The 16,443-nt window shown below is 36.4% G+C and overlaps 2 protein-coding genes across 2 annotated transcripts; one reads left to right on the forward strand and one right to left on the reverse strand.

Annotated features, from left to right (window-relative positions):
• Positions 1-5,203: 5,203 nt before the first annotated feature.
• Positions 5,204-8,166, reverse strand: LOC130737032 (cation/H(+) antiporter 15-like). Its single transcript, XM_057588801.1, has 3 exons — positions 7,972-8,166; positions 6,650-7,657; positions 5,204-6,427 (listed from the first exon to the last, which is right to left on the reverse strand). The coding sequence occupies exons 1-3, from the start codon at positions 8,164-8,166 to the stop codon at positions 5,204-5,206; spliced, it is 2,427 nt and encodes an 808-aa protein (XP_057444784.1).
• Positions 8,167-13,182: 5,016 nt separating this feature from the next.
• LOC130737033 (glutathione S-transferase T2-like) lies at positions 13,183-14,436 on the forward strand. The gene has a single exon (XM_057588802.1). It carries the CDS (start codon positions 13,183-13,185, stop codon positions 14,434-14,436), a length of 1,254 nt encoding a protein of 417 aa, XP_057444785.1.
• The last annotated feature ends 2,007 nt before the right edge of the window (positions 14,437-16,443 follow it).

The raw sequence follows: 16,443 nt of genomic DNA on the forward strand, positions 1-16,443 counted from the left end.
GTGTCTATCCAACCTCATATATTCTGATAGTATTATTATATGCTTCTATTTGAATGATATATATGTTGAGGTTTCAAATTTGCCTAAAAGTTGTAAATGGAATTGATAAAATTTCATGTTTGAAGTTTTAAATGAAAGACTTTAAAGGAAGATGATGTAGTTAGCGGAATTAAAATTTAAGTAATTTATCCTTGTGTCAAGCTTTGATGTCGTTGCATTATATTGGAAATTGTTAAGAAAATTTACACATTTTTTTATGTGCTTCCCGCAATTACACCACATATGATCTTATACTCCCTCCGGTCCTATTTATAAGCAACAAAAAAAAAATTCACATAGTTTAAGAAATGTAGTTAAACTAGGTAAAATGCATTAAATATGTCTTGAATCAAAATAAACTTCCAAAATTACCCTTTGTTATTAATGTTGGAAAGTGAGAAAGAGAGAGAATAATTAATGAGACACATTTTACAAGTTAGAATTAATAAGGGCATCATTGGAAAAAAATAATTAATATAGCTCAAACTTTCATTTGGTTCTTATAAAAAGGACCAAGATTTTTCTTCTCTTTCATGCTTATAAATAGGACCGGAGGGAGTATATTTTTGTTTACAAGTGACTGAAGCTTCTTCACAGCTGTCACCAGCAATTTGTTAGTAGTACTCACGAGCAATTAGGTGCATGTATAAATTTTTCAAGTAAATGCCTTCAATATTTGTGTACATACCTTTTCGACATTTTGTCTTTTCCCATTTTCTTTTTTATGTTGCCCCTAATTAACATGATGAATTTGTCAAAATTAACACAAGCAAAATAATCATAACACAAATTAGTCAAAATTGCAACAACGATGTTACCTTCGATTGAATAATTATTACTTTTCTTATCTTCCTCATTTTCAAAGTCGACACCCTCTTCAACTTCTTGATCAATGTCATGTTCTTCACTCTCTTCATCTTCTAAGCGCTCCATTTCAAGTTGATGACTATTCTTGTTAACATACTTATTAAGTGACATTGATGCACACTTTGGAGCGGCCTTTTTTTTTCTTGGAGGATTGTGCTTCAAAATGATTCTTTTGCTTGGCTCCAATGTTCACTGATTGCCGTCTCTGCTCGTCTTCTTTGTTGCATTAAGGAAGACTCTTCTATTTGGACAGATTTCCTAGAGCTAATCAATTGATTGCCATAGCTCTTGTTTTTTTTTTCTGCATCAAGAAAGATTCTTTTGATTGAACTGATTTCCTAGAGCTCATCAGTTGCTGCCTCAGCTCTTGTTTCCTTTGTTGCATTAAGGAAGGTTCTTCTATTTCGACTGATTTCCTAGAGTTCATCGATTGCTCGCTCATGTTTATTTTTCTGCATCAAGGAAGATTCTTCTGGTTGAACTAATTCTCTAGAATACACACGGTGCTTCCTTTTACTTGTACTAGGCCCATTGCTTTACTTCAATTTGTTAGCACCTTCCAATTTTACTTCGTACATCTAATGCAATTCAGCACTAGACTTAGCTTGAAGATCAAAATCACTTCCTTTTTCATTTTCCTATAGATTTAATTGCAATTGAATAAGGTTAGATCAGTATTTAACAAGAAAGAAAATATCCAGAGAATATTGAATTCATTGTAGCAGCTTTCAGGAACAACAAACAGTATTATATTGTCTATATCTTTTTAAGATCTGACCTTGATTCCAATCCAATATGACTCACATAAGCACAAGGAAAAGAGAACCAAATACTATCTATCTATTCTGTTATATCTATTAATTTTGAACCGCGAATTGTGGCAAGGTCATATCTCATCTCTTTACATTTACCCAATTCTTCTCCATCAGCTTCTAATTTGAGGGGGCAATGTTTTTTTTTTATAAGCTAAAGAATTGCATTCAAAAATAGCACAAGGGATGCTAATGCTATGCCCAAATACAAGGAGGAAGAAAAGTAAATGTAACAAATACAATCTCAAGGACAAGGGTAAAAAAATAATACGGCACTAGTTCCCAACAGATACGCCTTTCAGTACGTCTTTCATGTTCTAAAACTTTTTGTTACATCGGGAAGATATGTTTTCAAACTTTTGTAACAGCACAGGATGCGTTTATTATGCACAAGTAATAAATTTTTCCAGCACACTGTTGTATATTTCTAGTAATATTTACAAAGTTTTATTGTTAATTATTTATTTATCAGTTTTGAAAAATCATTTTAAATAAATTTCTCACTTATTTGTTCTAGCCGTTAGTTCTGAATGCATCCTTAAACGCTTAAATAATAATTTTAATGTTTTAATTTATTATATCTAAATGTTATGTAACAGCAGTTTGAGAATCGATTGTCTTTTAAGTTTTAATTGAATAAATTTACATTTACGTTCTAAAAATTGTTTTAACCGTTGGCATGCTTTGAGGATGCTATATATGTTATATCTTTAAGCAATTTGAAAGGTGAGTTTTTCTGGTAACAAATATATTTAAGTGTGTATTTTAGCAGGTGGTGTGAATTCTCTTGGAGAGAAGTGTAGAGACCTCCTTGTTGAGAATGGCAGAAGTTGCAAAATAGTTTTCTCTTATCATTTTGCTTTTGGTTATTTCATTTCGGTTGATATCTATAGTTTCTTCTTCTGCTCTGAGTCATGTCAAATGGTTAGAAGAGTTTGTTGGAAGTCTGAAGAGTTATTGCATCTCGAATGAATAAAATCTTGAGGATAGTGTCACATTGACACGCCTCGGATTATTGCAATTTCAATTGTAATCTTAATGTTCCCGAAAGATAGCTCACGCGGTAAGAGTTAGAGATATAAGAGTTTGGTGGGATGAAAGGTGAATGGTTCAGGGTTCTGAGGAAGTCTAATTTACTAACAACTAACATTTGCCTTAAAAGAAATTGTAATCTTAATTTCATATTAATAATATTATCGAATTTCCACTAGAATATTTAGTTATTTACAATACACACTGTTTAAAAAAAATAACAATACACACAACCCTAAAAATTGTCATTAAGAATATATTAGTAACGTAACACTATGGCTATGTTTGGCACGTTTAGCTGAAAAGCTAGCTGAAAGCTGAAAAGCTAGCTGAAAGCTGAAAGATGATAAGCTAGCTAAAAGCTGATAGCTAATAGCTGAAAAACTACGTAATTTGAACAAACGTGTTTGGTAAAACTAGTTGTTGAACAAGCTGAAATTGTAAAATGACATAAAACGACATACTTGTATAATTTTTTTTATATTTAACATTACTTTATTTTCACATTAATACCTATATAATATTAATATTAAAATTATTATAAATATATTAATTTCACTCAAATTATTTATCATCTTAAAAATATAATATTAATTTTTACTTATTTAATTTTCTATATTTTTATTAAATTAAATAAAATAAAACAAATAATTTATAATTTGTAATATAAAATTATTTATTTTATTCTGAAGTAGCAATTATTTCTTTGTGGAAATGATGTACATATGAGACAAGTGTGATAACTGATAAATAAATAAGTTTTTTTTTGGTACATCGGAAAATGAGTAGGTAAATAGGTTTAGTAAAAAACATATAAGGCTAAAGGTGAAATTTTGATAAAATAATAAGGATAAAAATGAGAATATATTTAATAAGCTTTAAGCTTTAAGCTACCTGAGATAGCTTATAGCTTAAAGCTTTAAGCTACTGAAATAAGCTCCTTCACTAAACATTTTTATAGAGCTTTTAAGCTAGTCATCAAATAAGCTTTAAGCTAGTCAAATAAGCTTTAAGTTAGTCAAATAAGCTATAAGCTAGCTGAAATGACATGTCAAACATAGCCTATAACTGTTAAATGATTTAGTATTAAATAGTTAGAAGACGTTTCCTTTGTCAACCAAATTTAAACTCTTTGGAATGGAGATTCTCGAATTTACCCACCTATTTCTGGACCTTTCTCTCATAGTAGCTTTCCCTTCCTCTCTCAATCAATAAACTCAAGGTGTTTTGACTATCAAATTTGATTCTTGAATGTTTTGATGACACATTACAGAATGATGTGATGGATGAGCTCCACTCGCAAGGGTTTACCACTGACAATCCTTATCCTATGCGGAAAGGGCTTCATTGGATATTAATTTCATTGTTCTTTCTCTACAATAATTTGAACAGTCCAATGATCACTCTGAGACATGCAACCTTGATGCCATTTAAAACTGTTTGAAGAACGCAGAGGTTATGTTTCATTCAATATAATGTGAAAACAGTACATTCAAGCATTTTTTATGGGTCCAACTATCCGTTCTTTGTGTGAAAGTGTTGCCCTACAAATTTGTAAATGCTTTTGCACGGGTTCACACACTAGTAGATCAACAATCTCTAAATTTTCAATTTCTATTTTAATGCGCCAACTTCTATTTCGTTTAGAGTCTTGCTTCATCTTGGCAATAACATCAGTTCGTGATATGTCCTCAAGAATCGCTTTTTTTCTGACGAGGTAATGTTTTATAACTTTTGCTTTCTTCCAATTCTTAATTCCAATTCAAGTGAGTGAGTGAGTGACAGAATCTTCTGGTAATGTAGTTAAAAATTGTTTACTATTTTTTTTTTGTTACAAATGAGGGGGCAGCCCCAAATTGTTTACTATTCTAGAGAAACTTTAACCACCACAATAACGTTGTTAACATGGGTAAATCTTCGGTTCAGCCACAGGTTTTACCGGTCCAATTTGATGAGCTCATATGGGTTTGACGAGTCAGTTTCTGTTTGGGCTCAAGCCCAACCGAACTGACTGAACAACAATATTAAAAATTAAAAGCCCAGCCTAGTTTCTAGGGAGAGTTAAGAAATAATTATGAAATTAAACCTAGCATTAAACTAGGTTTTTATCCGCCATAAATTGCATGTATTGAGTATCTGCCACAAAAATGAAACGTGGTACATAAATAACTATTTTGTAAAAATATTTGATGTTCTTGTTACTACATATCAATTATACATTATATTTTATTTTCTTTGTAGAGCATGAAATTATCATTATAAGAAACATCAATTTTGGTTTCATCTTTCCAATGAACTTGACCCATTGTTGAAGTGTGTAACAAGTGAAGCTCTTCACTTTTTTCAAAAAAAAAGGTCATATAAATAACACAACCCATGTCCCCATCATTTTCATCTTATACACATGTTAAATCTTTAACAACCATTATCAATCTGCCCTCACCTCAAGCGATTCAAACCTCATGATTATTTGTCACAAGGTTGAGATCTTTTCCAAAAGTCATTCCTCCATACCCATATTGTTGCACAACCAACAAAGAAGAGCGTGAAACGATATCCTTTGACGCTATAATATCGCCCATAACTCCAAGTTCTGGGTAATCACACCACTTCAATAGATCTGATAACACACGAGAGTTCCTACCGTTCCCTTGTCCAACTATGTATAAATCGCAACCATTGTTTTCAATCTCACTCAGAACTTTGTTGATATCACCAATAGAATGTACACCAATCTCTGAGTAGGATATAGAATCATCATTCATATTCACTACCTTGAGTCTGAATGAACTCACATACTTATCATCTAACTCTTTTTGTTTCTCACTGTCCATCACAGAGGATAACAACCCTTGCGCTTTAGGGTAACTTTTAGTATCCACCTCTGCCAGTTCATCAAGCAAGATGAATCGAACCACCGTTAGCGCGACTCCAGCTTTCCCCGTCATCCTCTTTGCAACAGCCATGGCTTCACGATCATGAGGACCACCAACAAAGAGCATGAAAATGTGGAAGTTTTTTTTCTGTAACTTCCCGGCACTGCGATCAACATAGATTCCCACAGAACAAGGTGCATATTGCATTACCTTTTGATTTATATCTCTATATGCTAGACTCGTTGTTTCTAACACCCCTTGTAAAGTGAAATGTTTGTGGAACGGAAGGAGAATCAGGCTTGTGTGTTTCTCATTTGCTGTGTCATGTATGTCCTCATGAATGGTGTCGTAGTCTGACATGACACTTGAGGTCCAGACTCTTGCAGCATCATGTTCCTCTCTGAATGCTTCGAAGATGTTAGTAATGTTCTCTAATTCTCTCTGTGTTGTGGTCAGGTTTTGCACTCGGTGATGGTGACTAGGCTTCTCCATGTGCGCAGCAACAAGTGCAGCACCGCGTCTGGTAAGTTCAACAAGGTAGACTGCAAAAACTTGTACGGGGGAAACTCTTGTGGCATTAAAGTATTCAATTATGTTGATCATACTGGTAGCTTGGCGCGTATTGTGGACACACGCTAGAATTCGAAGCTCTGCATCAGCTCTTATCTTTTCTATTGTCTTTAGCCTGTTCTTCTCAAATCTCTTTCTGGGCTTGTAGATGATGTTGATGATTGGATATACTACTACAGTCATTAGGAGAACAGCAGAGGTAATTACAGTATATGTTGCTGGAGAAAATATCTGCAATATCACATTTCAAGTACTTCAGATTCAATTGCTATTGTTTGGGTAACAAAAAAAAAGAATTTGAGTAAGCGCATGCTTGGAAACTCGTTCGAAAACCACAGTGAACCAAAATCCCTCTTACCTTCTACTTTTGTTCCCCGTGATTTTGGCTTCACGGTGGTTTTCAAACAAGTTTACGAATATGTACTAAATAGTATGACGAAAATAAATCCATACCCCTCTATCCCAAGCAGTGTTTAGCATGATTAGTGCCATGGCACCCTTGGTATTCATAATCAAGCCCAGTGCTAAACCTTCTCGGTTGCTCATGCCGAAGAAGAAACCGGTCAACATAGTGCTTATTATCTTTGGAACACACAGCAAAAGTACAACTAGCAATGTCAAGTGCCAATTTGATTGTTCAAAAATAGTTGATAATGTGAGTTTCATTCCAGTTCCAGCGAAGTAGATTGGTGCCAGAAACCCAGTACTAAAATCATCTGAAACTGACATCACCATGTCAGAAAATCTACCATGAGGTAGAATGAGTCCATACACAAAAGCCCCAACAATCCCATGCGTACCAAGCAGATCTGTTAAGTATGCAAAAGCTAAGACCCCCATTACCACAAAGATTAATTGGCCATCATGCCAGTCATCCTTTTCTGTCTTGTTATTGATAAACTTTTCCAATATAGGATGTAGCACAAAGATGGAAACAACAATGAATACTATGGTGCACATCACTGAGTATATTGCTCCGTCAAAATTAGTACAAAATGGAAGCACCAATGTGAAAAGAATCCATGCATAGGTGTCACTAATCATGGTTGTTGTTGAAGCGATTCTGCCGAGACCCGTATAAAGGAGCTTGAGATCAGAAAGGGATTGAACTACGAGTGGAAAACCTGTTACGGTGATAATGAGAGTCCAAAGTAAATAAGCATAAGTTGTGTGATCTTCAAGTTTGTTGGTAGAAGTAGTGACATAAACTTTTCGATGCAGGGCATATAAGGCCGGTGCCATCACCATGGGAAAGGCGATCCCAGCAATGGCGATGCCCTTGGACTTTTTATCAGCTCGTAGAATGGCATTTAGGTTCATCTCCAGGCCACAAAGGAACGCATAGAATATTAGGCCAATGTGTGTCAGCACTTCAATATTGATAACGCCAGCAACCGGATAAATGTATTGAAAAACATGTCCGTAATTCCCAATGAATGGTTTGGTAAGAATGAAACCAACCTGCAAAATTAAATTTAGAATACCCTGTAAGTTAGAATGACAAATAAGAAATTTGGTATTAATTTATTATAATTGTTCCACGGCTCTAATATAGGACTGCAAAGTTAACATTACCGTTGCGCTAAGGCTTGTGCCTCCGACAAAAATGAGGTTGGCCTACATTAAATCCACGAAGTGGATTCAGCCTCTCCCTATTCCTAGGCGCATAACGAGAGCTTTCCAGTTTGTTTCTTTATTAAATTAAAAATGCTACATATATTTTCAATCATATTTCATAGTTTTACAAAGGAATTGAAACACTTGTATATACTTACAGAGATTTGAGAAAGAAGACGAGGTTGTAGGAGGGGTTTATAGATAAAGAAGAAAAGTCTAGACAGGAGCGCAATGAAGATAATTTGAAAGGCGAGAACAGGGAGCTCTGATTTTACAACACTAGCTGTTTGCCAGATTCGATTGGGATGAAGCAAAGATACATTGTAACATGCAGATCCATTGAAATCCCCCATGTTATGATATTCTTCCTATACTATTCGATATGTGACTTTCAGTTTACTTTAATACAAGTTTATTGATGTTTGGTTCTACGATGGCATATATAAACCTAAATTAACAGCAAATATATGTGTCTGTTTGAGATGGCATGTACCTAACTATTGGTTGTAATTTTTTCTATTATTGGTTATGTTCCTCTATTCTAGTAGAACAACAACAACGATGAATTACTGTCTTGTTTTTCCTTTACCAATTTTTCTTTATTTTATTTAACACGTATTTAATGCATTATACACTTTTTTTTTGTCAAAGTCAAACTTACACACGTTATACAATTTCATTTCAAAACCTGCTAGTTACAAGGAGTCAAGGCCTCCAAGATGCGGAATAAGATTCTCTCACTTCATATATAATTTCTTTATTTATCTATTTCTTCATAAATATTAAAAGAGTTTTACTTATGTATTACATATGAGGAGAGAGAAATATAGATACAAAATATCAACCGAAGAAATTGAGAAGATTTTGATTTCAAAATGCACACGCAATGTAAACTATTAAAATTTCTTATATACTTTAAACATTGTATTGTTTTTTGTTAAAAATAATATAATTATGAAGAAAATATTGATGTATTAGTCTACCCAGTTCTAACTAAAAAAACCCCTTTGGGGGAGTTTATTTCAAGTCTTAAGATAGTATTCCTATAAATAATGTTTCTCATGAGTGATGAGTCTTATAACAGGAATAACTTTTGACTTTACTTTTAGGGTAAAATGAATAGTATTTTTGGTTGGTATATACTATTCACCTAATGTGTGTAAGAGCAACTCCAACCCAAAAATTCTTATTTGGTTTCTTAACACACTATTCAGCACTATTCCTGTGGGCCCGTACTGCCACATCAAACTTAAGAAACTCCTAAGAAATTGAAGCAGATTTTGCTCCAACCCATGGTTTCTTAAATTACTATTTGAAGGGTCCCACCCGTGTCCCACCATACAACATAAATTAATAATATTTATTTTCACCCAATTTAGATTTAACATTTAATACTAAATCAATACTTCAACTTAAAAATAACAACATTGGCACACATAAGGATATCTTTGTATTCCTTCAATAACCGCGCCTTATGAAGTTTGTTTTTTTCCTTTCTCACCTCCAGTTCTTCGGTCTTGAGCTTCTCAAAACTCGCCAGGAATCCCAGTTTAGCTTTCCCGATGGCTATCATCTCGGAGTTAGGAACATAATCGAGATCACTTGAAGCTGTGTCTCCTACTTTGGCTTTCCTTTTCTGGTTCTTTTTTCCCAACGGGCGGGTTGCTGGTTGTGTGGCCTCATATTCGTCGCCCTCGATTGATGCACTCCGGTCAGACGATGTTGCATACACCCCATCTCCTGACTTCTTCTGCCTCGTTGAACTAGTTGTCATAAATGTTCCCTTCCACTTTGGTTCATCCTTCACCAACCGTCATTCATTCTCATGTTTGAAATCTTTACCCGTATCTACATGATATAATTGATGCGTCGTAGCCATGATGTCCTTATCTGAGTGTCCACTTTTCCAATGATTGACGGCTTTAGTGTGGCAACCGACAAATTTTTGAAGATCAGCATTCAATTTATTAAAATGAGATTTCAGGGATAACCATGTCCTCGAAGGAGAGGCATCGTCGCGGTACTCCTCATATTGGGCTCGGATCTTATTCCAAAACAAATCTGACTTTTGCTCATTTCCCACGACCCGATCGGTAGAAACGTTGAGCCATGATTGAAGAAGAAGTATATTATCTTTACCACTCCATTTGGTGCGTTTCTTTCCGGATTCTTCAAGATCAATATCATCTAGACCCCGTTGAGTAGAAAATTCAGGCTCATCGGGCATAGCCTCACATTGTGTACTTGAGACTTTTGAACTACTGCTGCTACCAGTAGGAGGTGCTTGGTATTGTGGTGGATACATGCAATATTGTGGATTGTTTGGATAAGGCATTTGTGGTGGATATGGTCCCATTTGACCCTGAGGTTGGTTTTGATGGTAGAACGATTGTGGAAACATTTGATACGAAGGATTTTGAACATTACCACCGGTGTGAGGAGGTTGGTTTTGAGGGTGACACATCTGCGGATGTTGGCTTTGTGGTTGATACATTTGCGGATGTGGGTTTTGTTGTTGGAACATCGGCATAGGTTGGCTTTGCGGGCGAATCATCTGCGAATGTTGGTTTTCTTGTTGGAACACCATCATTGGTTGGCTTTGCGGGTGAATCATCTGCGGAGGTTGGTTTTGTGGCGGAAACATAGGCGAAGGTTGCAAACCTTCACTTGTAGGAGGTGTTTCATTGTCGAGCAGTGGATAGTATTGCTCATAAGGATTAGACATTTTTAGAAATTTGAGAATTTTTGGACAAGAGAGAAATTGTGGGAGTAAATGCTGGTGTTTCAAATGGTCTACTGCACTATATATAAGGTAAAGAAGCTTGGAATTGAAGGTTAAATAGTGGTTTGGGCCAATGAATACGATACTTGTTGTTGTTCTTGTTATTGCTGAGACTATATATAAGGTAAAGAAGCTGAGAATTGAAAAACGGTAAGAAAACCGGTCAAACTGGTCAATTTAAAAAAATTCAAAAAAAAAAGAAGCCCAAACGGGCAGAAAACCGGCTCCAGCCGGTCTAAACCGGTCTGGACCGGTCCATAACGGTGGGATGACCGGCTCAGCCGGTCACCCACTATAAATACATTTTTTTCCTCCATTCTTCAGAAATCCTAACCCTAGCCGCTCCTCACCCTTCTCCTTCCTCCTAACCCTCAAGCTCTCTCCTTCACCTTCTTCTTCCTCAAGCTCTCTCCGCCAACAAACACCCACCACCGCCATCTCCACCTCTGTCCCTCCTCTCTATCTCTCTCACCCACTCGCTCTCTCTTTCTCCTCTCCTGACCTGTTCGCTATCTCCTCTCTCGGTCTCACTCACGCTCGCAGGAACTCGCCAAGAGTCACGATCCGCCTCAAAAAGCCAGGCTCCGCCACAATCCGCCGCCAAGCAGCCATGCTCCAGGCCTAACGCCCCCAACCTGCCACCCTCCGGCCACGATCCGGCAACCACCGGCCTTGTTTCATACTATCAAGGCCTTCAATCTCGCAAAGGAGCTTCCTTTCCTCACATGCAAAGTGATCTGAGGTGAGTTCGTGTTGTTTTCTCTTTTTTTTGTTGATTTTCGTATGTTCATTACCCTTCTATTGAAACTCTCTCATCTCTCTTTGCAGATCAGAGCTTCTCAGTCAAGATCAAGATTATGTTTTTTGTTTTGTTTTTTTTTCATGTAAAAAAACCTCTGGTCTGTAAATTTCATGTTCTGTAATATGCAAAAAAATTATGTTCATGTTCAATTTCATCATCTTCTTGCCTTCATTTTCATTCTGTTGTTTTCCCACTGAAATCAGTTGGGTTTCGGTGAGAGAAAATATTAGTTTTTAATTTTAAGAAACCAAAAAGCAGAGTTCCTTGTGCAAGGAACTCTGCACTGTAGTTAAGAACCCAAAACTGCCACCTAGATCAACTCCAATGCTGCCAAAAATTAAGAAACGTTCCTTAGCAACTCCAGCTGGGTTAAGAAACCAGCGTTGGAGTTGCTCTAAGAATTATATCAGCAGGAATGACCTTCAAGAATAGATGTCCTTATCATTAACAATTATGATTCTTGTGTCTATCCAACCTCATATATTCTGATTGTATTATTATATGCGTCTATTTGATAGATATACATGTTGAGTTTTGAAACTGGCCTAAAAGTTGTAAATGGAATTGATAAAATTTCATATTTAATGTTTGGAATGAAAGACCTTAGAGCAACTCCAACGGGAGTTTCTTAGCAGGGTTGCTTAAGTTAAGGCACGTTTCTTATTTTTCTGCCCCATTGGAGCTTGCTGAGGTGGCGTTGCTTAGAGCTCAAAGCTAAGCAACGTTGCTTAAATAAGCAACGCTCCTTAGCTTGCTGCAGCAGTAAAAAATGGTTTTTTATCTTTCCATTCAGCAACAGAAAATCGTTAAAATGGGAGGGAAGAACCGATCAATGGAAGCAGAAGCAACAAACAGAGATAAAATACACAGATCAATGAACAAGCAGAGAGTTTTTTTTTAATAATCAGAGATGAACCAGATTAAACAACTAAAATACACAATTTTTGAAATAAATCAAAAAAATTACACAAAAATGGCTGGAGTCTTGCATTCGCTCTGAACCTTTGAGCCTTTGAGCCTCTGATCTCCGATCTGGAACCTTGCATGTCCTCTGAACCTTGCATGTCCTCCGATCTCCGATCTATAACGTCGAGAGAACGCGATGGGCTTCGATTGAGAGTGAGAGAGACCGAGAGAGCAGCATGGGCTTCGACTGAGAGACTGAGAGTGAGAGAGACCGAGAGGGTTTCAGCAACATGGCCACATGGGTGATCTGGGCTTCGATTGAGTGAGAGGGAGCAAGAAAGAAAGCGGATTTTGAGGGTTTCAGAGAGGCGGAGGCTTTGAGAGAGTGGGTGGAGACGGCGGTTGTCAGTGGCTTCGAGAGAGTGAGAGAGAGGAAGAGGGTTTCAGAGAGGCGGAGGCTTCGAGAGAGTGGGTGGAGACGGCGGTTGTGGTCTGAGAAGGGGCGGTTGTGAGTGGTCGAGAGAGTGAGAGAGAGGAAGAGGGTTTCAGAGGGTGAGGGTTTCAGAGGATTCGAGAGACTTTGAGGGTTTCAAATGAATGAGTGTGTGAAGCAGAAGGAAGCTTCGAGAACCTATGTTGGATAATCAGCTGTCGTTTTGGCCTTTTGGGTGAGATAGAGCTGCTGTCGTTTTGGGCAATAATGTTACCGTTGGGCCCAATATCAGGAAGAAAAAAAATCATTCTTGTACCATTATTTTTTAATTAAATGTCATTCTTAATTAAATGCCAATATATCTTGGTATAAATAAGATATTTGTACCAGTTTTTTTTACTTGCATTTTTTCACTTTCACACAATTTCATTCTTCCCACATACTCCATGGATCCTTCTTTTCAAGCTTACTTTGAGTTCTTGAAAAATCAATCTTCTACTACTCTTGAAAATTCTTCAAATCCACAAACCTCAAAGTATCAACCACCTTCAAACCAAGTCTCACAACAATCACCTTCAAACCAAGTCTCACAACAACCATCTTCATACCAAGTCTCACAACAACCACCTTCAAACCAAGTCTCACAACAACCACCTTCATACCAAGTCTCACAACAACCACCTTCAAACCAAGTCTCACAACAACCACCTCCACAATATGTAGTGTATCAACAACAACCATTCATTTACCAACCACATGCTGGAGATGGTTCCCAAAATCCAACTCATTTTGTGCATCCATCACCACCACCACCACCAAACTCCTATAGCCCTCAAATTAGTAGCAGTAGTGAAAAAGTACCTGAAACACAATTTGAAGGTATGGTTGATGAGCTTGATGAGACTACTTTCCCTGCTAAAGGAGATGGCCAGAAAACCAAAAAACAACGCTTGAAATGGTGCGAAAATGACGATATAATTCTTCTCCAGACATGGCTCAACATTTCAAAGGATTCGGTAACAGGAACTGATCAAAAGGCTGAAACCTTTTGGCGGAGGATTGAACATCAATACAACAAGTACCGCAAAGTAGGTTCTCCTGAGAGGCAATGGTCTCAACTGAAGTCTCGCTTTCATACATTGAGTAAAGCGGTCTCAACTTTTGTCGGTTGCTACAAGAAAGTTACCAACCCTCCGAAGAGCGGCTACTCTGAGAGAGATATCATGGCTGATGCATGTTCATTGTATAATGCAATGGAAAAGACTAAAACATTCAATTTTGAGCATGCATGGCGGGTGTTGAAAGATGAACCCAAGTGGAAAGGAGAAGCAATGCCAATCTATTCTCAGCAGTCACAACATTCTACTGATGGGGTGCACACATCAATCGATGGTTCAGAACATGAGGTAGTACAAATATTTTCCCGTCCACCGGGTCAGAAAGATATGAAGGCAAAGGCAAAGACAAAGGCTACAACGACTTCCAACAATGAACAAAAGATGGCAGAGGCGGAATCTCTTGTCAAGGAAAAAGAGGAAAGGATGGAAAGACTTGAGCGTTTAAAGAAGAATGACCATCTGAAGATGTTAAATGATATCCTTCTCCAAGACACATCTAACATGAATGAGGAACAATTAGCAGATTTTAAGAACATATGTGTGTACACTAGGCGCCAATTAGAGGACTTGTTTAAGGAATAATTGTTATATTTATATTTCTTATTTTGTTTTAGTTAATATTATAATGTAATGTTTCTAATTCTTATTGTATTTTAGTTAATATTTTAATGTAATGTTTCTAATTTTCCAAAGAAAAAAGAAAGAAGGAAGTGAATTGCGAGTAGATAAATATACACAATCATGCTTGAAGCAGTGGCATCACAAGACTTGTGGATTTGGCATGCTTTTTTTGGCATTGCGGGTTCTAACAATGATATCAATGTGCTAAACCAATCTGATGTGTTTACCAATGTGTTGAATGGCACAGCTCCTGAAGTGCACTACGAGGTGAACATAACACAATATCATATGGGTTACTATCTAGCGGATGGTATCTATCCCGAGTGGGCTACATTTGTCAAGACAATCCCAATGCCACAAGGAGAAAAAAGACAATTGTTTGCCAAAGCACAAGAAGGAGCAAGAAAGGATGTTGAGCGCGCATTTGGAGTACTCCAATCTCGATTTGCAATTATTCGTGGCCCATCACGCTTTTGGCATGTGAATACCATGAAACAAATAATGTATGCATGCATTATATTGCATAACATGATTGTTGAAGATGAACGTGAGGGGTATAATGGTAATTTTGTTTACGACCAAGTAGACAATGACATCATAACCGCTGAAGTATCTAATGGTCCTATCCCTTCATTTGCAACATTCTTAGAAAGAAGAGGTCATATGAGTCAAAGAGAAATCCATCGCCAACTTCAAGCAGACTTGGTGGAACATATTTGGGAGCTCTCCGAAAGTAGGAATAATGAAATTTAATCTTTGAGAGAGTTTTCATTATTTTTTATTTTGCAATGAATTGTATCTTATTTCGAACTTAATTATATAATATAATGTAATGCATTTTGTTTGAATTTTTTTTTAAATACCATGTCCAATTTTAAATATATTTATATTGTTATAAATATTAATTAATATTTAAATTTAAGTCATGCTTAGTTGGAAATAAAAAATATAAACATATGAGGTATAGTAGGGTCCAACTAAAAGTAAAATAAGCAACCATGCACTGGAGTGAATTATGCATGGGTTGCTTATGAGTTGCTTAAATCCCATGTGGCAGTCTGGGCCCACCAGAATAGCATTTAAGCAACCCAATAAGCAACCATGCATTGGAGATGCTCTTAGGTGAAGATGATGTAATTTGCGAAATTAAAATTCAAGTAAATGCCTTAAAATTAAAATATATAAATATTTCAAGTAAATGCCTTAAAAATATTTGGGTAAATACCTTATTGTGGAACCATCACAACTTTAACCAAATGATCTATAAACATATAATTTCTAACGAAAACATCTGGTGGTTTTTAACCCTACAACGTTTTTTAGTTTGTACTAATTAAAAACGGCTTAAATAACCTTTTGATCCTTCAAATGGTAAAGGGAATCAAATCTGATCCCTGGAAAATTTTCGCATCAAATTGGATCCCTAAAATTGTTTTTTTAATCTAATTAAGTCCTTTTGCTCAATTTTGACCGGTCAATAGCCCAGTTACAAGCCTAGTCAGCTAAGGACGGTCATAGGGACTTTTTCACATCAATTTTAGTCCCTTGAAAAATATTTTCATCAATTTTAGTCCCTGTTCTTCCACCTTCATCTTCTTCCTCTTCCACCTCCTTCCTCTTCCTCCATAACTCAAATCTCATAAATTCAAAAGGAAGAACAAGGTGAATATGATGAACATATAGTTTTTTAAGGGTTTTGAATTTCTGGGTTTAAGGATTTGAGTTATGGAGGAAGAGGAAGAAGGTAGAAGGGGAATGTGGAAGAACAAGGACTAAAGTTGATTAAAATATTTTTCAAGGGACTAAAATTGATGTGAAAAAAGTCCATGTGGTCATCCTTTGCTGATTAGGCTTGCCACGTGACGGTTGACTGGTCAAAATTGAGTAAAAGGACTTAATTAGATTAAAAAAATAATTTTAGGGACCTAATTTGATGGGAAAATTTTATAGGGATCAGATTTGATTCCC

This window comes from Lotus japonicus, chromosome 2, assembly GCF_012489685.1.
Source record: "Lotus japonicus ecotype B-129 chromosome 2, LjGifu_v1.2".
Lineage (NCBI taxonomy): Eukaryota > Viridiplantae > Streptophyta > Magnoliopsida > Fabales > Fabaceae > Lotus > Lotus japonicus.